Source organism: Telopea speciosissima, chromosome 5 (assembly GCF_018873765.1).
Source record: "Telopea speciosissima isolate NSW1024214 ecotype Mountain lineage chromosome 5, Tspe_v1, whole genome shotgun sequence".
NCBI classification, from domain to species: Eukaryota; Viridiplantae; Streptophyta; class Magnoliopsida; order Proteales; family Proteaceae; genus Telopea; species Telopea speciosissima.
This window is the reverse complement of record NC_057920.1, coordinates 69884664-69910553: the sequence shown is the minus strand read 5'-3', so window position 1 is coordinate 69910553 and position 25890 is coordinate 69884664. Positions and strand designations below refer to the sequence as shown.

Below are 25890 nucleotides of genomic sequence, written 5' to 3'. Positions count from 1 at the left end.
ATCATGTGAAAAGGGGTGGAAAACATCAAAAGGTGTTATGGTAAAAACGTACTTTATAAGATATGGGCCCGTTTGAGGAGTAGGCCAGTTTTTTTGCACGTTTTCCACCCACCCACCCAATTTCCCAAAAGCCAGACTCTTCAAAAGGGCAAACAATTGAATTGGTTGGGTCGTAGCCCACTTGTATTATAGTTGACAAGGAAAAAAAATCCCCATGACAAGGAAGTAAGGATTCCTTCCCACACCTTCTTACATAATGGCCCACTTGTATTATATTTGACAAGGAAAAAAAATCCCCATGACCAGAAAGTGAGGATTCCTTCCCACACCTTCTTACATAATGAATCGTGAGGTCCTTATTGTCACTTATTCTCAAACAAAATGTGGGTCATTTGGATCTGCAACTGAACAAATGTGTTTCCCATTATCGTTGGTAAGGTTTCTCACCCTGAAGAGAAACTTTTGTTCAATTGATAATAAAAGAGTAAATTACTCCCCCTCCCCTCGATTATGCCCGAATGCATAGGGAAGTGATCAAAACACCAATGTAAAACAAAATTATGGGTTAGTCTAACATTTTGCATAGGGAAGTGACCAACGTGACTCTAGTTTTGCAACTCTGACTCCGGTCTGCAACTCACTCTCCTCCATCCTACTTTGGTTTTCCCTCCCCTCGATCTCCCTTGCTGCATCTCTGGCTCCCATACTCCTCCATCTCCCATTCTTTCTCGAATCATCTGGAAGTTTCAATTTGTTTTTCAAATTCTTGATAAAGTGACATGTGGCAAGCATACTCAACCTAAGCTCCACACAGCAGTCCATCATCAGACGTCAAGACACCAAAACCTCAACACATACACCATCTGGAATCATAGTCAGATCAATTGATTCTCAAGCCAATCCATTGCACCATTCTAAAATCAAGTAAGAATCGGAATTGGGATCAACTGATTCTGATTCAAAGTGACCAATTTGAAGCAATCGATTTCCTCGACTCAAGTGATGGGTTCAAGCGAGGACTCCTTCAAATCAAGTAAGAGCATGACTAATGCATTAAATAAGAAAACTTCATCACTTGAGGTTTCATTTTATTTTATAATAAGGGTAAGAGAACGTTACCTTGTCGCATAGCAGAGGCCAGATGGCCAATGGGAGCATGTGTGCAAGTATCATGGGCGATAGGATTCTGCCTTTCCATTGGGGTGGAACCGTCATTTGATGCCGGCCTATATCAATTGTCAAGGCACAACCCCGCGCAAGTTCAGATCTGCTACCCACATGGGATGGGTGGGGACAGATCTGAACCATCCATGGGGTGTGGGACCCACACCCCATGGATGGTTCAGATCTATCCCCACCCGTCCCCATCTGGATAACTGATCCGGATTCGCCGCGGAGGGGCCACAACGTTCTTTATCCCTTATAATATTAGTGTGCTTTGTAGGAGATGCGCGTTTACTGGTTGGACCACGTAGCCTAGGGAGTAGGGGTTGGCAATAACGTAACTTCGTGGTAACCCAGGCCAGCTTTCGCTCTCTCGATGAAGTTAAATAAAGCCGGAAATTAAAAAAGATAAACAGGTCAAACTTGCAAGAGAGACAGAGAGAGAGTGGCAGAGCACATTCTTGTAGAATATCGATCATCCCGTGCTTGTTGAACACACTATTGTGCTGAATCAGAGCCATCCAATGGGTGATTTGGTGGGTCATCTCTTTAATCAGAAATTCTTATACCCATATGATCAGAAACTGACCCACCATCTGCACTGTATCCATTTCACATTGGATGATCAACCATGGAATGGGGTAAGGTTTATTGAAGACGATGAAGCTGAGTTTTAGTCTATTACTGTACAGTGATTCTGTGATTCTAATTGCTTCATTTATTTATTGACATGCTTGTGCTCAGCTCTTCCTTTCCATGCCTCTTCCTTCTTTCGTGTAATAGACAACAAGAGAACCGACCAAGAGCATCTGCAGTTTTGAATCTGGTGAGTTTTTTTTTTCTCCTCTTCACAAATCTATCTTTGTAGTTTGTATGATTCATCTGAAGTTGTTCTTAGGTATCAATACTTTCTCGGGATGAAATTAGACCTACCCATGTTGGAATTGTTTTGGTTCTGTGTTGAATTGGATTTGTTGTTTTGATTTTCGGCCAGTAATGAATAAATAGTGGTAGGATTTTTTGGCTTTAATTATGCTATTGATTTTTGGGTTTTGTTTTGAAAAAAAATATTGGTTTCTGGGCTAATCTTTGTATCGATTGTAGATTTGATTTCTGAGCAAGAGGTGGATCTATCTTATTATTCTTTCAGAGGGAAAAGGGGGAAAAAAAAAGCGATCTTGAGGAAGTTTTGCTTCGATTTTTTATTTTTTTGGTGATATTAAGGATGCTTTTTAGTGAAAGATTGTGTTTTTAAGAAGAACAAAATTCCCTTTAAATATCCAAGAGAAATATTTTGGGGTTGGTTTGGAGAGTAATCTCTTACTACTTCCATTTTTGTGGTCCTGGGGTTTGTGTTTGGTGACTGAGAATTGATTTTGTGAAAGAAATTATTTATTGGTTTTGAGAGATTGATTGAATTAAATAGTTTTCTTTTCTGGTTTACCTTCTGTTGAGAAGAAAGGATTGTGGACTTTTTTTGGGTGGGTTGAGAAATGGATAATGGGTGAAGTTAGTGTCTGGGATGACCTTTTTAGAGATTTAAACCTATGATGAAGGGTTACTGCTCTATCTGCATTGAATTTGACGGGTTTTTGTTGACGAAACGTGTATATTATGTGTTTTAGTCCACCCACTCTACTTAGAATTCTGATGATGGATTACTGCTTTGCTTTTCTGTTTCAGCTTCTGTTCTGCCATGGATCTCAAAGAAAGGCTTCGTCCAGAAGCCTGGACTAAGTCTTCAGTGGGGAATGAATCGTCTAATTATGGAATTGGGATGCAGCGTCCATTCTCTGAATTCAATCTCCCTTCAGAAATCTCATCGCATAATCCTGAAAATAAAATCAAAATCCCAGATCAAGTGAACGTTCAGACGACAGAGATGGCCATCGATGCTAATAAACTTCAAGGTTGGGATCCCCGGACCATGTTAACTAACCTCACTTTCCTTGAGCAGAAGATCCACCAACTCCAGGATTTGGTACATCTGATTGTTGGCAGAGGAGGTCGAGCGTTGGCTCGCCCTGACGAAATTGTTGCTCAACAGCAGCAGCTTGTAACTGCTGATTTGACTTCCATCATTGTTCAGTTGATCTCAACTGCTGGTAGTCTTCTCCCATCTGCAAAGAATAACATATTGGCAGCAAATCCTTTCGTTGGACAGCTAGGGAATACCTCTGGTATTCAATGCCCTCGTAGTTTGGGCATGAATGATGATGCTGTGCCACAGCCTAATAGTGAAACTAAGGAGTTTGACCATTCCGATCATACTGAATCCATGGGAAATGGTGGTCCTGAACAAAACCATACAGGTCAATCTCACCACTCTGTTTCCCCTGTTGAGGAGCATGACTCAAAGGATGATGAAGAGGGTGGGGATGGAGAAAACCTTCCCCCTGGATCTTATGAAGTCCTACAACTAGAGAAGGAGGAAATACTGGCACCGCATACTCACTTCTGTGTGATTTGCGGGAAAGGATTCAAGAGGGACGCAAACCTACGGATGCACATGAGAGGTCATGGGGATGAATACAAGACCCCAGCTGCTCTTGCAAAGCCTAACAGGGAATTGAGTTCTGAGCCCATGCTGATCAGGAGGTACTCCTGCCCCTTCACTGGATGCAAACGGAATAAGGACCATAAGAAGTTCCAGCCACTGAAGACCATTTTGTGTGTGAAGAACCATTACAAGCGTACCCATTGTGATAAAAGCTACATTTGCAGTAGATGCAACAGCAAGAGGTTCTCTGTTATTGCTGATCTCAAGACTCATGAGAAGCATTGTGGACGGGACAAATGGTTATGCTCCTGTGGTACAACATTCTCAAGAAAGGACAAATTATTTGGACATGTCGCACTCTTCCAAGGTCATACTCCTGCCCTTCCCTATGATGAAAACAAAGGCACACTTGGATCAGCAGAACAAGGGGAAAGCAATGAAGCAACTACTGAAATTCCTGGGGAAAGGAATACAGGATTCAATATCAGCTCCAGTGCCTCTAGTGGAAATGGTGCCCAGAACATTGTAGATGTGAAAAGCCGTGTTGATGACCCTGCTGGCTACTTCTCAACAATGAACTTTGATACATGTAACTTTGGTGGGATTCACGAGTTCCCTCGACCATCATTTGATGTTCCAGATAGTTCTTTCTCATTCCTTCTTTCCGGGTCTTGTAATTTTATTCAGAAAACTGGAGGGACATCAGGTTCTGATGCCCTCAACTGATATGATGGTATTCGATTTTCATCTGGTGCAATTCTTCCATGCTTCTATCTTGAATCATATTTTCTTCTTTGTGGTTTATGTCGTGTACAAAATGAGATTCAATTCTTATCTTGGGAAGAGTTTCATGTTAAAGTTCCTAAGAAATCACTGCGAATTCCAGAACTAGAGCTTGTTCTCATCATTCCCTCTTTTTGTCCAGAATCCAAATGTGGAGCTTATTGTAATCTTTAGGCATTTTTGTATGCACAAATTTTAGTTGAAACCACTGCAGGAAGTAAATTGAATTGTAACCATTCACCATGGATGGTTGATCCAGTGCCAAAAATTTTAGATTTAATTCTCACAAAGAAGGTCATATGAGAGAAGTATGTTCCTAGGATTATGATTTAATATACTGAGACTAGTTACTTTATTTGATGGATAATGAATTCACTGTATTTCTAGCCCTATTAATGATCAACAGGGTGGGGCAGGAGAAGGTGTTCCCACTTCCCAGGATCAAATCCTGGTAGAGCATGTCAATTTTTGGCTGAAAATGGGGTGCATGAATGCATGGGGAGAGGCAGAATTGGACATGTTGTGCATCAGTTGCAAGTCAAATTAGCATTCCTTTTCTTAAATTGACCATGAAAGCTTATTAAGATTTATATTGAACTAGTCCAAGCATAAAGACAATAAAGCCAGCAAGTCTTTTTGTCTTACACATTGATCTCAATCTTGTCAATAATAGAAGCTACAAGCTGTCAATGGGCCCAAGAAAGCACGTGTAAGGAATAAGGATAGGTTCAGGCTTGGGCTAAGGCCAGGCGTTTTATCTATCTTCTTCATTCATTTTCAAACTTTATAGTCTTCATTGGGAAATTGGATTTCTCCACAAGAGGAATCACAGATGAATCATAAGTCTTGAGTTGCCAGCAGTCCAACAATTAAGATATGACGAAAGTCTTAGATTCTTAATGTCAACAATAAAGTAATCCTTTTTGGATTATAACATTTGAGGTGAGAAGTACCCACTGGAGGATATAATTTGCAAAGTGGGAATTACCCTAATTCTCTAGACACTCTATCTTATTGTTCTTTGCATATTTGAAGGATCCTCAAAGCTTTTAGATTATGTTTGGATCCCAAAAGAGTAGGAGATTTGGCTCTTTTGACTGCCTCCAATTTCTTGAATTGAATCACTAAGTTGTTGTTCATACCTTTGCAGCCATTGTGAATCACATCCAAGAACTTGCAAAGGGGAGCTCAACTTATGAACCAGAAAATGAAAACAAAAAAGAAAGATTTGACATTGCTTGCTGATTACAATGTATAATAGCCGGATATTCCTATTTGCAATTTCCTGCAAGCAAGCATGTCAATGGAATTTTTTGAAACAATAGAGAATTCGTTAAATTTTATATCAATCTGAAATAGGGATAATGGATCTTGGCTGAATGGAGGGGTTAACATAGCCGTACTCAATGCTATTTAGAAGGAACTTTAGTATTTGATTTACAAAAAGAACTCCAGTCGTTGGTTCACAATGAAATAGCATAACCAAAACTACCACACAAAGTAGAAAATTAAGATTCATTTACAACCAAACTAGACAAAAGGAATTCAATCCTCACATGTCATCATTCTAACAAGTTTTACACGATCAAGTACAGAACAGGTTTCTAACATTATTTAGTATGCTACAATATAGACCTTATATCATCAAAAATCAACATGAAGTTACTTCAAGTCAACAAGAATCAATATTAAGCCACATCAAGTCATCAAGAATCAATATTAAGCCACAACAAATCATCAAAAGTCAACATAGAACTAGAAGACAATAGAACTGAAGAATTATGCTATTGGAAGTTTGAAACAATCAAACATACATTTGGTTTATACTAGTCTCACAGTTGGTTTTACTGTTATTAGAAAATATGATCTTATTTATAAGTAATTAAATTGCTCTCGATTGAGAAAAATGTTCTTGATCTCTAAGAAGTTTGACTAGTCAGATGATTTTATTTTTACATGAGACTTTTAGTATTAGGTAGAACATAGGACCAGCTTTCCAACAAATCAAAAATTGCTTAAATCTGATTTATATTGAAAAAGTTATGTTCTAGTCAAACCTTATTTGGTATGCGGGAATGCTATCAAAATCGTTCTGAATGAAAATATTTTTTTAGATATCAAAACAAATGAATATTTTTTCGCACTTTTGATTTTTAGTAATGTTTTACCATATTAAGATTTATAAAATTTTTAGATTTGAGAAAAACCACAGCATTAGAAAGTGAAAATTTCACATATCGTCGAAAATCCAGTTTTTTATTCTTGAACTAGGGGGTTGACTTTTTATCCTTTCGGAATTTGATTTTTAACTATTTTTATTGGATTCAAATAAGGGTATTTACTTATGAATAATATCTTACGGAAATGGATACCAAATATAAAAATATTTACTTAAATGATATTTGGCATAAATAAGTACCAGAACCGGGTTCAATCCCAATAAAACCAGTGCAAGACGCCTTGCAATAAGGCGACAGTCGTCTAGACCTCTACAAAACTGCCCGGATGTCTTGACAACTATATTCAAGGCTACACTGGAATTAGTAGTAACTCAGTGTGACTGCATGGGTTTCTAATTCAACAATGAAATCTTTTATTTAGACCAACGCACAGAGTAGTATTTGGTAAGAATGGATTAATAGGAATTAGTGACAACATTTCTAATTGGACTGAGTTTCCTTCCACCCACGATGAATGGATCCCATTCACCGCGAGGCGGGAGAGGGTGGGAAAGGGTATCGGGAGGGTATTTTGAAACATACTAAAACCCTAGGAGGGGTTTGTGAACCCTAGAATGGTGGGTTAACAGTCCTCTATGGGTAGAGGGAAACTAAGTCCTTTCTAACTAGTGGCAATATAGAAATATAGCAGACAACTTTTTCTCTTGATTATATGCCTAATTTGGTCAGATCGCAACTAGACCAATAAGGTGTTCGATCGGTTTTAACCTTTATTAGTTTCCTTAAACGGGCTCCTATTGGTCTGATATCAGTTTTTCATATTTAAAAAAAAGGAAAAAGTTCACGCGTGGGATGCAAGGCCACACCCACGTACAGACGGAATGACCGCCATGCTCCCCATGTATGACAAAAATTTCATCACCCATTATGCTGCCGCACTTGTTCTCATTGGCTGGCGTGTGCAGCGTGGCCCCTGCATCCCACGCAAAGAACGGCTTCCCTTAAAAAAATTGAAAAAACATTAAATTTTGTTGGGTGTTTTTTTAGTTTTATATCGATTTTGGTTTAAATGATTGATTTTGACTGACCTTATTGGCTGGTCTAATTTTAGTCTTTTACCGGTTTTTAAAAAATAAAATCAATACCGAACTAATAAGGAGTTCGGTCAATCAGTTTGGTTTGGTGTAATTGATTTTTGTTGGTTTCAACCAGTCCTATATCATTTTTTACATCTATCTATATCATGCCCAAAGAGATGTCCTAATAAAAAATAGGGATGAACTCTTCAGTTGCTCTGATACCACTGATGCGTACCTCAGAGAACTCTTACCTATAAACAAGTTTATAAGGTGAAGAAACTCATAACCAAATCAACTCACATTAAATTTCTTTTGTAATATGACTAATATAGGACCATAACAATTAGATGGATTAGATATGTCCAATTTCATATTCAAATTTAATCCATCTAACAACACGCCCCCTAGCTCGCATAAGGCCAATCTTCGAGAGTTCTAATGGACTGCCCCCTATTAGATTGTACATTGTTTTTCCTTTCCGTTTCCTATAAATTTGATATCCTCCCCCAAAAAAAAAAAAAAAACATTAGCCCTCTTGGTAATGTAATTATAGGCATATTATTTTTTGTAGTCTTAGACAATCTTGTAAGGAAAAACCCTAGATGTCTGGAATATGCCGATTTTGAGGCCAATCCAAACCAATTGAGACTGATTCAAATATGATTCATATTGGAGTTGGCTGAGACCGATCTAGATATTAATTGTAAGTTTTTAAACCTACATGTGCATCACTTCCATGGTGGATGGACTATCTAAAAAACTAACCCTATGATTATATTAAGCATTTTATAGATACTTAGATATTTGGATTAATAAAAAAGGGAAAAAGAATGTTACCTGATTGCGTGGCTTCAATGCTCAAGCATAGAAGTGTGCAAAAGTACAACCCTAACTCTCATGGAATAAAAAATCTCATCTATGTTGATGCTTCTACGTGCGCTTTAAGTAGCCCCCATGTTGGTGTTAGTATTGCACGATTAGACAACAATTTCTTGCACAATACAAAATTTAAGAGGAGGGAATATTTGAAAAAACATGGGCCTGCCAACGCAACACTAGCCTCTACCCACGCTGTAAATTTGATGAATTTTAAAAGTTTAATGTTAAGTTAAACGCTAAGTTGGAGATTTGAGGATCTTCCTTTAAACAAGAGACTTCAAGATTAATGGAATGAAGATGGAGTATATGACATGTACTATTAGTCATACTATGATGGACACTGACTTGGTACGAATTGGGGAAAGAGAGATACTGCAAAGTGATTATTTTAGATATTTGAGGTCAATCATAAATAAGGAAGGTGACATAGAGGAGGATGTTTAACAGATAATTAAAATGGGATGGATGAAGTGAAGAGGTGCGTCCAGAATGCTGTGTGATAGATGTATTCCTTTAAAGCTTAAAGGAAACTTCTATAGAACTATTGTACAACCGGCTATGATGTATGGGTTGGACAGTTAAGAAGTGTCATAATAAAAAACTATGTTTATCTGAGACGAAGATGTTAAGATAGATGTGCGTAAAAACTAGGCTGGATAAAGTGAAGAATGAGTGTATTAGAGTTGACTTGAGAGTTGCCCCGATCAATGACAAGCTTCGAGAGAGTCATTTGAAGTGGTGCAGATATGTTCAACGGAGGCCTTGGGACGCCCCAATAAAGAGAAGTGATATGATCCCGATTGAAGGAGTCAAAAGAGCTAGAGGCAAGCCTAAAATGACCATAGGAGTTGTGAGGAAGGACATGCACAGTCTAGGACTTTACCAAGTATGACCTAGGATAGAGCCTTTTAGAGGGCATGGATCCATGTAGCGGAACCAATTTAGTTGAGATTTTTCTGACTGGCTGGACTCTATCTCATTCCTCTTACCACCATTTTCATTTTTCCTTTTTATTTTCTGTCTTTCATTTGTTATTTTTCAATTTTCGTTGCACATTTCATTTCCCGTCCCTTTTCTCCCCATTTCGTCGTTCCCTTTTATGTTTAGACCTCAATTTTCCTCTACTTTGTTTTGTTTGGATCTGTGTAGCTAACCCCATTAAGTTGGGATAAAGTTGAGTTTGTTGTTGTTGTTGTAAAAATTTAACGTTAACTTATTGGATGGATAATCAAATAATAGTGCTAAATTTATGGCCATCCTGTCTTTGATATTGGTCTTGTGAAATGGTATACCTTGGCCTATTCTAGAAATATAACACAAATGACAAATTATTTGTCTAGATATTGTGGTCATTCATGTGCCTCAATTTTTCTCTCTCCAAATGAAAATAATTTTAAATAAATTTTTTTTGGAAGAAAGAATGCCACTCAATCGTTTTAGACACGCCGCCTTTACGCCTTGACACTGGGGTGCGCTAAATGACCGCCATACACCTAATCATTTTCGGAGTTCCAAGGGGTACGACAATCATTTCGTGCACCCCAGTGTCAGGGGCATAGGGTGGCATGCACTGTGCGACCGGTGTTGAGGTTTTGGTGTCTTGACTTCTGATGATGGGTTGCTATTAGATTGTACATTGTTTTTCCTTTTCGTTTCCTATAGCGAGAGTTCTTTCCCAATATTTGAAAAAGATCTGAGAGAGGTGTGAGGAACGAGCGACTATAACCCTATTCTCCATTGATAATGAAACAGATCTCATCTCACTGTGGACGTAGGCAACCTTGCCGAACCACGTAAATCTTTGTGCGTATTGTGTGATTTGTGTTTGCGATTTCCATTATTCTCTGCATCGTCTTAGGTTTCACAACTGGATGACGTTCTCTTTCCTTTTTTTTCTTTATCTAGCATGAAAATTTTATTAAGATGCAAACAAAGGTGGGGCACATTGCCTAGAACCTCCAAAAATTACAACAAAAAGAAGGTGAATATAACCCCCCAAATATGGGAAAGATTTAAACATAAAGCTCCTAAAGCCAGATCTGTGCCTCTCTATAGAGGATTGGAACCATGCTGGAAATATACATCAAAACCTAAGAAATTAATTGGATAATTTAAGAATGAACAACATTATTAAAAGAACTAACAAGACCTAACAATTTGAAAAAACCACCAAAGGACACATATTATGGGAAAAATCCAACAATACTCCATCTCTAATGGCATCATCTTCAATTGTAGTGGCCGAAGTAGTGCCATATTTGCACTTTACAGCCACAAACGAACCATCTCTCAATCGGATAAAAAAATACAATTAAATTGAGTAACAATTAGATCGACCACCTGTCAAATTTCAAGTTTCAATTCAATTAAGGGAGCTCTCTGGTGGTGAGGATCCTATGTTCAAACACAAGAACGTGCAAAATTATCACTCCACTCTTGTGAAATAAAAAATCCCATCCATGTTGATGCCCTGGCATTCACTCTTACGTACCCCCATGCTAGTGTGGATCACACAACCTTGCAATGATCTTTTACCTTTCAATTAAGGGCAAGAGACTGCTATCTGATCATGTAGTGCTTGCACCAACGTAGGGTGCACACACAGGGGCATCAACATAGATTCGATTTTTTATTTCGTGACAGGTAAGGTTTTACTTTCATGCACTCCTGTGTCTGGGCACAAGAGCTACACAACCAGGTAGCTTTCATTTTCCCCTTCAATTAAATAACTTCCGTTGTATCCAAATAAATAAATATTTTCCTTGCATTTCCATGCATTCCTATATTTTCGACCATCTGTATATTGGCATGCACTCTCTCAATCCTCTCCTACACTAATCTTCAAAACTTTATTTCTCCATTTTGTCAACTCTAATTTGGTTGGAACTTCACAAGTGGGTAGGAGACTTTGAGATTTACTTGTCCACAAATTTATATATCTTATGACCTATAACGTGACATATTTTTTGCCAGAGAGATATAATTCCTCAACCATATGACTTTTGACAATATGCTCCATGCACTATTTGGAATATTTTTTAGCCATTTTTGGATCTTCAAAACAAGGAATTATGATTGTGTTGTTGTTAAAACTGATTCTTGTTATAGGAATTCGATTTTTTAAATATCAATTTTAAATTGAGCTTGGTTATGCTTTCGGTTCGACCTTTAAATTGACATCGGTTGCCAACATAATACTATAAGGGGCGCTTGTTTGACGGGGATTCGGAGACTTAGGTGGGGTGCGAGATATTGGAGTGGAAAAATAATGATGTGACATTTGAAATTCCCAACCTAACATTTTTAGGTTAATTTGAGATGGTAAACTTATAAGGAAATAACATTTAATACTTTGTTTCATCAAAAAAAAAAAAAAAACATTTAATGCTTTGTCTGCTAACCTAACACTTGAAAATCTCACTCTTATCCTATTCAAAATACATCGATTTGGTGGAGACTTTGGTTACTTTTCATGGAAAAATTGAAAATCTCACGCATGTTTCCTAACCCACTACACTGTGGGACTCAATCTCATAACATTCTCACCCCATCGTCCCCATCAAACATACTACATTGTGGGATTTTCAAGTGTCACATCATTAGAGAAAGTATTTAATATTGTTTTCTGAGCTTTTGTAAGGTCACTATCCTAGGTTAACCAAACAAGATTGGGGTAGGATTTTGAAGTGCCATATCAGCACTTTTCCACTTCAATTCTCCCACCGCACCTAAGTCCCAGTCAAACAAACGACCCCTATTAGTAAGAATGAAACCAAATATTTTATTTTCTTACTTTCCAAACATAACCTTAGCTCCGAGTTCCAACTTCCAATCAATCAAAGAAAACTCTTGCCCCGCGTTTTCTCTTTTAGAGTATAACTATTAGTAAGAAACTAAGAATGAAATAAAATATTTTATTTTCTTACTATCCAAACATAACCTTAGCTCCGAGTTCCAACTTCCAAATCAATCAAAGGAAACTCTTGCCCCACGTTTTCTTTTCCAGAGTATAACTATTCCCACACCCAAACAGCCTCCATTTCGTTGCGTTCTATTACCGTTGGTAATAAATCCCACTCCAATTCGTATAAAAAACAAAAGAGGATAAATTACACGTCACCCCTGGTTTTTAAACAAAACTGAAATCACCCCTTAGTTTTTGAAAAAACTCATCTGTCTCCCTTTATAGTAATGGTGTTAGTGTGCTATTAGTTATTGGTGTGAAAAGATTATTTTACCCTTGTACTAAAACATTAGAATTAAATTTATAATACTACCCTTCAAAATCTATGTTTGGATGTCAAGGGTAGTTTAGGAATTTAAATTTATTTAACTAACTGACATCATCACTTAATAGCTTAAAACTAGCGGTAGGGACTAATGTTGAATCATTAAATATACTATGCCCGACCCGAATCAGCATATTTTTGTGTTTTACTCTCCATAATTCTTCCTCAGTCGGGCTGGGGCAGAATAGCAGAGCCAGTACCGGTATTAGTAGCATAGCAAAAATGTGCTCCTCGTCAGTAATATGTTTGCTCGTAGTAATTGTGGCCTCTCGGGAGAATTGATGATTGCATCTTTGAGGATTGTAATTTTTCATGAATTTGCCATTTGTCACTCAACGACGCAACCTTGCTTATTTCTTTTTTTGAAGATCGACCAATCAAAGAATATTTATGTTCCAATTTATGCCTTTTCTTCTTGCTCTGAATCAAACTTTTCCTTGCCACAATGGTTCAGATCCTATTATCATATTGGGGTCTAATACAAGAGTGATTTAAATATTTTCAACAACCAGGGGGTGATTTGAGTTTCGTTGAGTTTCGTTTGAAAATTAGGGGTGACGTATAATTTACCCAAAAAAAATAAAAAATCCCATTCCAGTTGCTCGAAATTGCCCCATATAAATTTCCTCCCTCTTCAATACTCTGCTTCCTCCTCCTCCATTTCACACTCCCCTCTCTCTGAGTACCCATCGAGAGCCATGGTGAAACCAATCTCTCCGTCCTGGTTCAGACCCATAGCCACCCTCCTAATCCCACGGGGAGAGACCCTCTGGTACTTCTTCGCCCTCCTCTCCGTCCTCTCCCTCCTGGGCCAAGAACTCACCCGCTGCTCCGCCCTTGCCGCTGCAGCTGATTTCGAAGGCTTCGGCGACGAAGGTGAAGAAGAAGACCACTCCGATATTCCCGAAATTTCCGATCTACCATTCCGCTCAACCGTCCCTCCTCCTCCAGTCACCAAATCCGACTTCGAAACTCATCACGGCCCTCCAAACTCCGCCACGTCATCTCCCTCACCTGCTTCCTCCGATCCCTCACCCAAAGCCTTCGATTACTGGGACGAAGAGGAATTCGAAGGCCTTCCCATCACCGAACCCTCGCAAACGCCGCAAGAAACCACCACCACATCTTCCCCGGCGGAGGATCCCGAACCCACAATACCGCCGCAAAAGCCTCGATCTTACACTATCGAGATCGTCTGCATCAGTTTCTTGACCTGTTTTGCGATCAATTATTTCACTGGTAAGCGAGAGAATGAGAACATCGCTTTGGCTTGGGCGGCCAAGTTTGCCACCAAGGATTCGATTTTTGATAAGAACTTCAGTTTGTTGGGTACTGGAGATGGTACCGATACGCCATTGTTGTTGAAAGAAGGGCCGAATGTGTTTAAGTTTTATGCGAGCGGGAGGAGGTACTGTCAGGGTATGTTGGCCACCATGGAGCTTCAGAGTCGGCATGATTTGATATCGAGGATTTATAATTTGATTGTGCCGTGTAAGGATGAGATTAGTTTTGAAGTTTATATGAATGACGATGCCATGGATCATGTGGTTTTTGCGCTTGCGAAGAAGAAGGTTGCTAAAGTGATGCAGAAGGAGGTTAGGGATCTTCAGAGGTATGCGAGTTTGGTTTCGCCACTGAGTAATCGGAAATGGGTTGTCGAAGATTTCGCTGTTATTTCTGAGTCCAGGGAGGTTGCTGGAGATTTGATCACTGAGACCGTTCTTGATCAGGTGAGAATTGATTCGATAGTATTTTTTAGTTTCCATTTCTTTGTTTCTTTCCCAATTTTATGATTTATTTTGACATTCCAGTATGAATAACTGAAAATGAATGAATAATCAGATTACTAATTGAAGATGGGAATCTGCTTCTGTCCCTTGATTATATTGTTACTTTAATTTTCCATGTTCATGAATAATCTTTATGATAATCCATGAAATTATAAACTGAAGAGGCTAATTGCTTTTGTCCATATTCCTCTCTGCACCTTAACTCTCCATTACCTCCTTAATTTTGCTGGATGTGCTACCGGTACTTTTTTGTATTCACATATGAGCTTTGTGGGCTGTGAAGCTCAATCCCTTTAGTATGTAACTTAGAGTTGTCCAATACCACTCTAGATGAATTTTTCTGTGACGAATTGTAGCTTTTTTCCCCTCCCTAGAATCCCTTGTATTTTGTTTTTATCTGTGTCCTTGTCTGTTATATTTTTGACTGTTCTAGAGATTTGTGAAGTCACGAAAAGTAAAAAAAGAAAGAAAATAAATCACCAACTTCATTGAGGACTACATTAAGTATATGAATGGAACTTCATATACCATGAATGAAGGGGTTGGGAGAGGATGGGTAAGGAATGATTCAGATATTCTGATTGAGTTTGGAGAAGTCAGAAGGGAGTGGAATGGGGCTAATTCTGGTCAAATGTGTTGTCTATCGAGCCCAGACTGGTAACGATTATTCTGCCTGATGTGGAATTGTATCTGTTTCAGGGGGAAATAACCTGAATGAGGGATTCATGTGCCCCAACATCTTGACATGGAGTAGTTGTTAGAATATCCTTGGGTTTTCGTGAAACCCTAAACAGGTTCCATACAGTAAACCATAGTTATCAAGGCGGCAAGGTGACCACGGCGTTTGAGGGCCTTCCTAAGCGCCTTGGCAATAGGGCGGCCACAAGGCGTCGCCTTGGCGAACAAGGCGTTCTAGTGTTCTTTTTTTTATATAAGCATTTTATTGGGCACAAATAGCATATTAAAAATTATATAATTCTATTCTTTGCCAAATAAATATTAAAGAGTCAAACCAATGCAAGATATTCATAAAAAAAATAAATTAACAAACTAAGTTCATCATATTATCATAGCAATATAGCATATAAATATGAAACAACATTATAAATTATTAAATATAAAGAATAAAGGGTTGGTAAAGAATATATTAAAAATAGAAACTAATAGAAGTAAAGAGTACTAGAATAGTATTCCAATTTCCAATCATGCAACAAAACTACAAAACCATTCATAAATATGAAATAGTTACAAGTTCTGGTCTTGTGATCACTTCATTTTAGTCCAATAAAGAAATCATTCAATTCTGTGAAAAAAAGGAGGAAAAGAAAGAAAGACAAGAGTGAATGAACTCAATGAAGTTAAAGGAACTGGTAACAAACTCCACAATCCTCTTTAGAAACAAACAAAAGAACATACAAGGCTGGAGATGTCGGTGGAAAGTGGACTGTGGATTGTGGAGAGGTTAGAAGGAAAAAAGAAAAAAAAAACACAATACTTACAAGGCTGGAGATGTCGCCAGTAGAGGTTGAGGCTGGAGATGTCGCCAGTGGAGGTTGAAGATGTCGTCAGTAGAGGTTGAGGCTGGACCTCTGGAGATGGAGACGTCCATGGAGATTGGAGAGTGGAGAGGTTAGAAGGGGTTTAGGTTTAGAAATTAGAAGGAAAAAAAGAAAAAAACAAAAAAAAAAACAAAAAAAAAAAGCACAATACTTACAAGTTACAAGGCTAGAGATGTCGCCGCCTTGCCGGACGTCGGTGGAGGTTGAGGCTGGACGGTTGGAGATGGAAACGTCGATGGGTGGTGGAGACTGGAGAGGTTAGAAGGGGTTTCGATTTAGAAGGAAAAAAAGGCAAAAAAAAAAAAAAAAAGAAAAGAAAAGAAAAGAAAAAGCACAATACTTACAAGGCTGGAGATGTTATCGCCTCGCCAGAGTCGCCGGATGTCGGTGATAGCTTCTGGGCTGAGGAGTGAGGTTGTGACTCGTGAGTCGCCGCTGCTTCTTTCTCCTTTTCTCTTGCGCAGATTCTCTCTTTTTTTCTCATTTCGGTCAAATGGGTTATGGGTGAGTGAGAGTGAGACAGTGAGTTGAAATCGATTTAGGTTTTGTTTTTTTTTTTTTAAACATATGATTCCATGCTTCTCAGAGCATGGAACCAAACCATACAACCACTAACAGTATGGCAATTATAATAACTTAAACAACATAAAAAAGTAAAAAACAGAAAGTTTAAAAAAAGAGACACTAAGGCGACCGCCCAGAGGATTAGGCGTCCTAAGGCACCTAAGGTGACGCCTTAGAGACCAAAGCACTCGCTTTACTAACATACCATAAGGCGTCCAATCGCCTTGCCTTTATAAAACCGCCTTAGCGCCATGGCGACGCCTTAATAACCATGTAGTAAACTAGAACACGATTGAATAAAGAATATGGGAGAAACTATGTGTACTTTGCACCCACGTATGTTGGAGAAGACTTGGTAGAGTTCTTCACGAAGAACATGAACAAAAACCTTGGTTTGGATCTTCCACATTCTTCTTGTCTCACTTGCACCTCTCAAATTTTTGGTGGGAAGAACAAAAAATGAGATCAAGCGACTACCGTGTATTTATAATACAAAACCTTAATCCATGTCCACCCCCACAATGGAAAGGACTAGTATACCCCCATTAACCTCAAAGTGGTCTCAAACCGGGTTTTATGCCCATGGACCCACATCAATAGGTTAGGGTATAATTAATTAAGCCCATAAAAACTAATAGTAGTATGACAGACGGACATATGACTGGAATGGTTATGTACATATGCATAGAGAGGCTCCAACAAATGGGTAGATCATCGGATGAATATTGTCGATCTTTGTTTTACTCTGAACTAGCAAACGGACATTATGTATGTTACTTCAGTTCAGTCACATCTATACATTAGAGGGAAAATGTGGCCTTAACCGGGCTTAGAATGTTAATGTGCCTTTGTGGGTTAAACCCTAGGCACAACGTAGAATACCCTTGTCAAAGTTTCACATTTGCCCCCTAATGTAAATATATATATATATTTTCTCTCTTGATTCTTTGTCTCTCGCTAGCTCTTCTCTACTTTTTTTTTTCACTCGCTGAAATCCTAGAAGGGGGAGGGTCCAATCGAAGCTATGGAGCAAAAGTAAAGGGAGGGGTTGCTAAGGGAATCAGGAGGGAAGGGATTGGGGCTTGAGTGGGGGAGTTTGTTTCTGGGAATCAAGGGGAGGGTCAAAGGTTGCGGTTAGGGTTTTCAGTCGAGATCGAAAAGAGGGTGGAAGTTGATAACGTAGGGGAGGGTTGGGTTTCGGTTTGACTTTTGTTTTCAACAGAGTCGATTTTATATTTTTTTTGTGTGTGTGATGATGGAAATAGGAAGATGGGGTGTTGCAACAATTGGGAGGGATGGGGTTGTAACGGAGGGTTTGTTTACTGTTTATTGTGAAAGAATTGTAACACAGTAAAGATATGGGGGGAAGCTTATGATACCAAATTGGTGGGGGGCCGGCGGTTAGGGTAGGGAGAAATCTGATAAGGGATATCAAAGTTGTAGGGGAGAGGGGAAATTGCATAAGAAGAGAGAGAGAGAGAGAGAGAGAGAGAGAGAGGGGGGGGGAGAAGAAGATCTCACAATCACTCTGGTCACGTAGGCACTCACAAACGCTTCACTTTTCCATTCTTCAGATCTCAGTTCTAATTGCACGGTTACATGTACTTAAATAAAAAAGAAACCCAACATGATAGGAAACCTACTTTAATCTGAAAACTCAAATTAATTAGGACAATAAATCCTAGTAGTTGCCTCCTACTTAAGCTATCAAAATAAAATATTGCATGTTAACCCCAAAATAGAAATAAATAAAAATCTCCTAAAATATCCTACTAGACTCCAAAAACTCAAACTGGACCTGGTTCAACTCCATCTGGGTTCCCAAACGGGTTTGGGTCAGTCCAGTGTAGTCTGCATCAGTTTCTCTTCACCATAGACTTTTACATGAGAATCCTCTATCTGTTGGTCTTCCGTTTTAGAATTGTCAAGCACTGCCTCTTTGTCGTTGAACTCTTTCAACTCCATCTTCACTTTGTGAGTGTTATCTTGGCGTCGCTGCGGGTGCCTTGATCAAAGTATGGTTGCACAGGCTCCTCAAAAGTTGACGGAGGAGTGTTTCTAAATGCTGTTCGGTTAATATTCTGATGGGTATTATTGGCTATCGATTGGACTGGTCGTCTATCACTCCGAGTAAATATGGAATCAAAGTGCTATTCCATCATGGTCATATGATCAGTCAATTGCTTCAACATGTAAATTACTTGTGCTATGGAGTTCAGGATCTGGTTTGGAGTATTAGAACTACCATTAGTCTTTGCTTTGATACCAAATAATGGGATCCTGATTCAGTCCTTGCAACAAAATCCAAATCCTCAATAGACAGGATTAGAGGGAGGTGAGAATACAACGATAATTGAGACATGTTAATAATAATGAAAAAGTAAGTAAGATAAGAGATATAACTTGAAGAGTCGTCTCACCCCAAGCCATCACAGCTTTAGGGGACTAGATACAACTAACTAGTTAAATTCGTGTGAGCCACTTATTCCTCATATATGGGCTTTTCAAAATAGGCCCATTACAATAGAAAGTTTCCAGCCCATGATTGATATAACCCATTAGGCTACTTATCTAACTCATTAGACTAAGATTAATTAGGACTGGCTTTGAACTAGGGACTGATCAATATTGAACCAACCCAAATTACAAAAAAGTCTTTTCTTCCTCTTCTTTGTGGCTGAATAGTGAATACTGGATCAAAGAGATAACCAATCAGGAATCCACCTGATTGCAGGCTTGGAATCCACTAAAGCCTCACTTTTGAATCCATAGAGGCAACACTGAGGATCATCTGAATCCCACAAGAGTGGGGTTGTGAAATCCACAGAACCAGAAATCAACAAAGCCTTTATTTCTTAATTCATGTGCCTGAAAACATATGGACTCTTAAATTATGTCTCTTAACATGACTAGAAATAGCCTAAACCAACTAGTAACCAAACTAGCTACGTAATTAGCCATTAAAATACTTAAAAAAACTCAAAAACTGAGCAACAACCCCGCAATTGACCAGCTGTGTTGGAGGTCCTAAATCAACTAGGACTCTGACAAGATAAAGAAAAGCAAATCATAACAGAACTGAATTTATAAAGACCTAATCCAGCCTGAACTAGGACAAATAAACATAGTCAAAATTGTAAAGAAACTGAAAGCAGAACTCTACTTAAATAGAACTATATTGTAGACTTGGATTCCTAGAGAAACTAGGATTTCTGAAATTATTGAAACTGTGGGCTATGCTTTTAAGAGGTCATGAGTTGAGTTCAACACTCCTTGGGGCCTCTCTATCACCCCAAAAAAATAATGTGAGAATTAGAGCAGAACAGAACTAAAAGAAGGCAGAAACAGGTACCTACAGGTATAGAAAGTTCAGAAATCTAACCTGTTTTGATAGAGAAGAGAATAGAGTTAGAGAGACAACCAATCAGGAATCCACCAAAGCCCTGCTTCTGAATCCATAGAGGTAACACTCAGAATCCACTGAGCACACACTCTTGAATCCCACAAGAGTAGAGTCTGAAATCCACAGAACCAGCAAGCAAGATTGCAAGAAAGCCTTTATTTCTTAATTTTGTGTGCCTGAATGGTGGCTAAAATATGACTCCTAACGTGACTAGAAATAGCTTAAACCACTAGTAATCAAATTATCTACTTAATTGGTCTACCTTTAGATCTATGCCTCGGATAGAAAGCTAGTATGTTAAATATATGCTTCAAGATTGAGGCTACAAAGAAAAGGGTTTTAAGCTCTCTTCATGTCAGTGTTAAAGGAATGACAAACTGGCTTCTGCTAATAAGGTCACTTTTTTACTTACGCCTCTGAATAGATCAGGTTGGCCTGCCAAGAATCAAAGTGCTCCCAGATCAAGTCATGCCTTGTGTATTTGGGTGATTTGCACGTGAATATGTTATGTTGGGAATTTAGTATCTGTCTATCTTCTATAAACTGGGTAAGCTGCAGGTCTCTCTTTTTTTTCTTTGGGGGGTGGGGGTGGTTCAGTGAAGATTTGGTATTTTATTTAAGAAACAGTATGGGAGAAACCTCTCTGATAGGAAGCAAACAAAATAAGGGTCGAAGACAAGGTGTTGGATGCTCCATTCTGTTAGGATCGTAAACTTCAATTGGTTGTGCTCCACTTTTGGCAACTTGAAATGGTTTCATTGCTATACGAGTGGTTGAGGTCAGGTCAGAGCTCCTCAACCAAGTCTTGCTCCGTCTGTTTGAAGCAGTGAGTCTGGTCTAAGTCACGTTTCTAGACCAAGTTATCAACTTAGTCAATTCAAATCTGACCACTTACCTTCTTTTCTTTTTTAGATGTATGCTTCACTTTCCGGGGTCAATTTTTATATAAATTGCTAAAAGGGCATATGTGATAAAATTTTGGTACCATATCTTCTGGGTTGAGAGAGGTTGCGTTTTATGCTGCTCCAATCTATCATTTGGCTGCCTTGTGAAACTACTGTCTAGCCAGGGTAATGTAGTCCTACGTAGGTAGGAGACCTACTAGGAGCCAGATAACATGATCAATAGCAAAAGGGGTTGCTGGTTCGAATGGACAGCACTAGGTTTTAGGTTAATTCTAGGGTTTAGGATGGGAATTTGGGAATGGGTCTTATATAGGTTTAATATGCAGCTCTAGGGGGTTATTATGGGATAAAAATAATTGGATTTGGTTAAGTTTGAAAATCTGCAGAATTAGGGTTAGGGTTTCGGGTTTTAGGTTTAAGGATCTAGGCTGAAAACTAGGTTTTAGATGGTTAGATGGGACTCAAATTGGGATCGAGTGTAGGAGGGAGAGGGAGGGATGTTTGCTGGAAGTTTGGCACAGATCTGATGGTTGGAAGGTGAATGCTATTAGTTGTAGGTTTAATGGAGGGGACAGAAAGCTGGCTGTAGTGATCCGATTGGGTCTATGGGAAAGGATGAATTAGGTTAGAGGATGAAGAGGGGAAGGATATATGCAGGAAACTAAAATTACTTACTAGTTTGATCTCCTTCAAAGGCAGCAACAGCAGCAGCTTGAAGAAGCTTGATTGAAGAAGAAGAAGAACCTCCCGGTACTGGACAGATGCAAGGAGTCGTGAGAGTCCACTCACCTTAGCTCCTTGAGATCCACAAGGCAACACTCACACAAGGGAGCAATAGCAGCAACAAAGGCAGCAAGCATAAAACTGAGTTTTTATTAATCAAAATTCGTGTTCAATGCTGGCTTCCCTTACAAACTTACATAGAAGACTCAAAAATAGACTTAGACACTAAAAAGGAAAGGCCTAACCCTATCCCTAATCTATTAGGTAATTGAAATTGACTAGGAAACTAGAATATTAAAGGAAATAGACTCAAAACATGGCTGGACTTATAGAGTCCTAATCCAGCCCAGCTTACATCACATGACCACTTAACCAAGTCACATGATCACTTAAATTGAACCAATTGGATGCAACCAATTTGAACCGATTCAATTTAAAAAACAGAAAAATAAACTAAGTATTGGGCTATTCGGCTATTCCCGTATGCAACCTATATACCCCTAGTTTAGGCTCATTAAAGTGGCCTAATAAATAGAAACCCTTGGGAACAAAGGCCCAACATGTATATAACCCAACCCTAGGCCTATTTCTAAAGAAATAAGCCAATTTCTATGATGAACCTGCATCACAGGGTAGCACATGTTTCTCTCTCTTTGTTCATGATTTACAATATACAATTTCTTAACACAATTTGGTGATTCAGCTCTTATGTTGAATGACCGCAAAGTTTGATACGTATTTTGCTTCGAATCAATATTGTGAAGGAAGCATAGTTGTCACGGCGTCACGGCGATCCAAGTCGGTGGAGGGGTGTCACGTCGATATATCGACATGTCGCCCGCCATGGCGTTGCCATGGTGAGCATGTCGACCATGTTTTATTTTTTATTTTCTCTATTTTTAATGTGTTTATAGATGTATACTCAAGCCATGTTTTATTTTTTCTCTATTGTTTCTCAAGTTTTAAGAAGAAAATTCAGAAATCGAAGAAGAAATCGAAGAGGGAAAGAAGAAATCGAAAGAATCGAAGAGGGAAAGAAGACAGGAAGAAGAAATCGAAGAGGGAAAGAAGAAATTGAAAGAAATTGAAGAGGGAAAGAAGAAATCGAAGAGGGAAGAAGAAATCGCAGACAGGAAGAAGAAATCGAAGAGGGAAAGAGAGACAGGAAGAAGAAATCAAAGAGGGTCGCCATGGCGTAGGTCGCCATGCAACCCTCTCCAGCGCCAGGACGCCATGGCGTTGCCATTGCGATGCCATGACAACTATGGAAGGAAGTATAGTAGAATAGAAATACTGTGCATACTAAAAAATGATACTAGGCTTGCCAAAATTAGGAAGCATGAACCTGCATCACAGGGTAGCACATGTTTCTCTCTCTTTGTTCATGATTTACAATATTCAATTTCTTAACACAATTTGGTGATTCAGCTCTTATGTTGAATGATCGCAAAGTTTGATACGTATTTTGCATCGAATCAATATTGTGAAGGAAGTATAGTAGAATAGAAATACTGTACATACTAGAAAATGATACCAGGCTTGCCAAAATTAAGAAGCATGATTTGTATATTGATTTAGATGCCTATATCTCTGTTGGATATAAAGTCACTTCCCTTTTCCCCATGCTAGTGTCCATATACTCATCTGCATTCTCATTTAGTTGTTGGAAAATATTATGACCAAACCACACTTCCTATGGAATCTCCAAAAAATTTACCTTATTGGTTTTATTTATTGTGTATTGAGGCCTAAACATGGAACCTTTAGATGGGGCACCTAGTTATGCCACATGACAACTCAGATTGGGCTGGAACTTTGTTCACAGGTAGCCCAAGGTTCTCTGCTCACATATCAAGTTTCATCCCTTCGAAGTTGACCCAGTGGCAAAACAGAACCTGGACAACTAAGAGGGTGCATCGACATATATGAGATAGTATTCCTATACAAGGACTGACGCATATTCTTGAATTTTGGGTCCGAAATTTGACATTTGACCAGTTCATAACATTCCCTAGATACTTAACTTAGGAATTGCCATATCATTCTTCCATGTGGCAGATGAGGTATGCTCGTCCAAAGATGCCATGTTTAGACCTCGGTACCAAAATTTTTTTGCCATTTTTTTTTTATGGGTGGTTGATTTTTCTGACCATTTTCTGGGGCTTGATTAGTGCTAGATAAGCCAGTGCCCCAGACCTGGAGTCGCTAACCGGGAACCTTGGTGCCAATGTCACTAGTGATTATACAAAATGCCTATCTATGCTATAATCTTCTGCGGTAACTGAGTTGGCCTCATCTGCTGGATCCCTATGCATAATTTTTGCCATGTAGTAAACCTTGTTTTGGCTGAAATTACCACATGAATAAACAGTAATTTGGTTATGTCCACTAAATTTGAGCAGCTGCTAAGCTGCCAAATGTCACAAGGAAAGCCACCCAACCAAGCTTGCCTGGTGGGCCATGCAAACTGATCCCCTTTATATATGTTTTGTGGTGTATATTGCAACACTGGGAATATTTAGTTTGTTCTTAGTTTATCAGACAAATATGTTGTTTGGATTGAATGATTCACTATAGAGTCTGGTTAATGCAATAGAACTTCTTACCCTGATGTCTCTTAGGTTTTTCAGAAAAACAGTTGTTTTACCGAAGGTTTAAAGCACTGGTATCGGGCAGCAAATCGGAAAGCTAATTTAAAAGACATGTCGGATACGTATCAGAGAAACGCAAGAGACACTGGATATGCTTCAGATATGCTTTGATACACATGGATATATGCTCATAATACATGCAAAACTAGTGGTTTTAAGCATAATGCACCATCAATAAGCAATTAATAATGTTATCTAACCAATTTTAGTTTGTCCGAGTCTTAGTGGAATCTTTTTTAATTTTATTCAAATCTTTATTTGCAAGTGCAACGTCAAGTCCTAATAAATAATAAGAAGCAATTAAGCAAGACGATTTGGAAATCAATTTTTGTATTAGAGATGGAACCATTATTTTTACAGCCTACTTAATGAAACCAATCCGAGTTATAGTGGACCGGAACAAGGCACTACACATCAAGTCACCTGTTGGATGTATATACGTAAAATTAGGGTTTCTAAAGTAAAAGAAGCACTAAGAAAGATGAAAATAGCCAAGGCCCCCGGCCTAGATGGAGTCCCAATTGAAGTATGGAAGAGCATAGAAATTTATGGCTTTTCTTGGTTAATTAAGTTGTTTAATAAGATTATGTGCATTGAGAGAATGCCAGATGATTGGAGGAGAAGCATTGTGGTCCCAATCTACAAAAATAAAGGCGACATCCAAAGTTGCAACAACTATAGAGGCATAATACTATTGAGTCATACTATGAAATTATGGAATAGGGTTATTGAAATCTACCTGAGAAAAGGTACCATTATTTCGGAGAACCAATTTGGTTTTATGCCAGGAAAATCCACAATAGAAGCTATGTACCTACTTAGGAGACTCATGGAAAGATAAAGAGAGCAAGAAGGATCTCCATATGGTCTTTGTTGACCTAGAGAAAGCTGATGACAGAGTTCCTAGAGATTTAATCTAGCATGTGCTACGGAGGAGAAATGTTTCAAGTAAACATGTGGACATAATTAAAGACGTGTATGATGGTGTGGTGACTAGTGTAAGAACCGTGGCGGGTCAAGGTAGAGAATTCCCAATTACAGTTGGGTTACATCAAGGATCAACTTTAAGCCCTTTACTGTTTGTGTTTATCATGGATGAGTTAACCAAAGACATCCAAGGAGAGGTTTCTTGGTGCATGTTTTTTTTTTTGATGATATTGTTTTGATAGATGAGACAAAAGATGGCATTAATGCCAAACTGGAGTTATGGAGACGGAAACAGAGTATTATGTTATGTAATTTTAGTGGGGGTGAAAGTTGATGAAGTGGAGATTCAACAAAGTAACCGTTTTAGGTATCTAGGATCAATCATCAGTAAGGAAGGTTATATAGAAGATGATGTCTCACAAAGGATTAAAGTAGGATGGTTGAAGTGGAGAGGTGCATCTGCAGTGCTATGTGATCGACGGATCCTTTTAAAG

The 25890-nt window shown here is 38.7% G+C and overlaps 2 protein-coding genes across 3 annotated transcripts in view; both read left to right on the top strand.

The window, feature by feature from the left end:
* Positions 1–25890, top strand: part of LOC122661277 (uncharacterized protein At5g49945-like) — a 42150-nt gene that overhangs the window by 11067 nt on the left and 5193 nt on the right. The window contains exon 2 of one of the 2 annotated variants that reach the window (XM_043856626.1): positions 13559–14604. In XM_043856626.1, the coding sequence (XP_043712561.1) occupies positions 13573–14604 (1032 nt within the window). In that variant the 5' untranslated portion in view covers positions 13559–13572. Of the gene's footprint in view, positions 1–13531; positions 14605–25890 lie in introns of those variants that run through there. The other variant, XM_043856625.1, reaches the window with a different exon arrangement.
* Positions 1837–4414, top strand: LOC122661276 (protein SENSITIVE TO PROTON RHIZOTOXICITY 1-like). Its single transcript, XM_043856624.1, has 2 exons — positions 1837–1990; positions 2848–4414. The coding sequence occupies exon 2, from the start codon at positions 2861–2863 to the stop codon at positions 4388–4390; it is 1530 nt and encodes a 509-aa protein (XP_043712559.1). The 5' UTR covers positions 1837–1990; positions 2848–2860; the 3' UTR covers positions 4391–4414.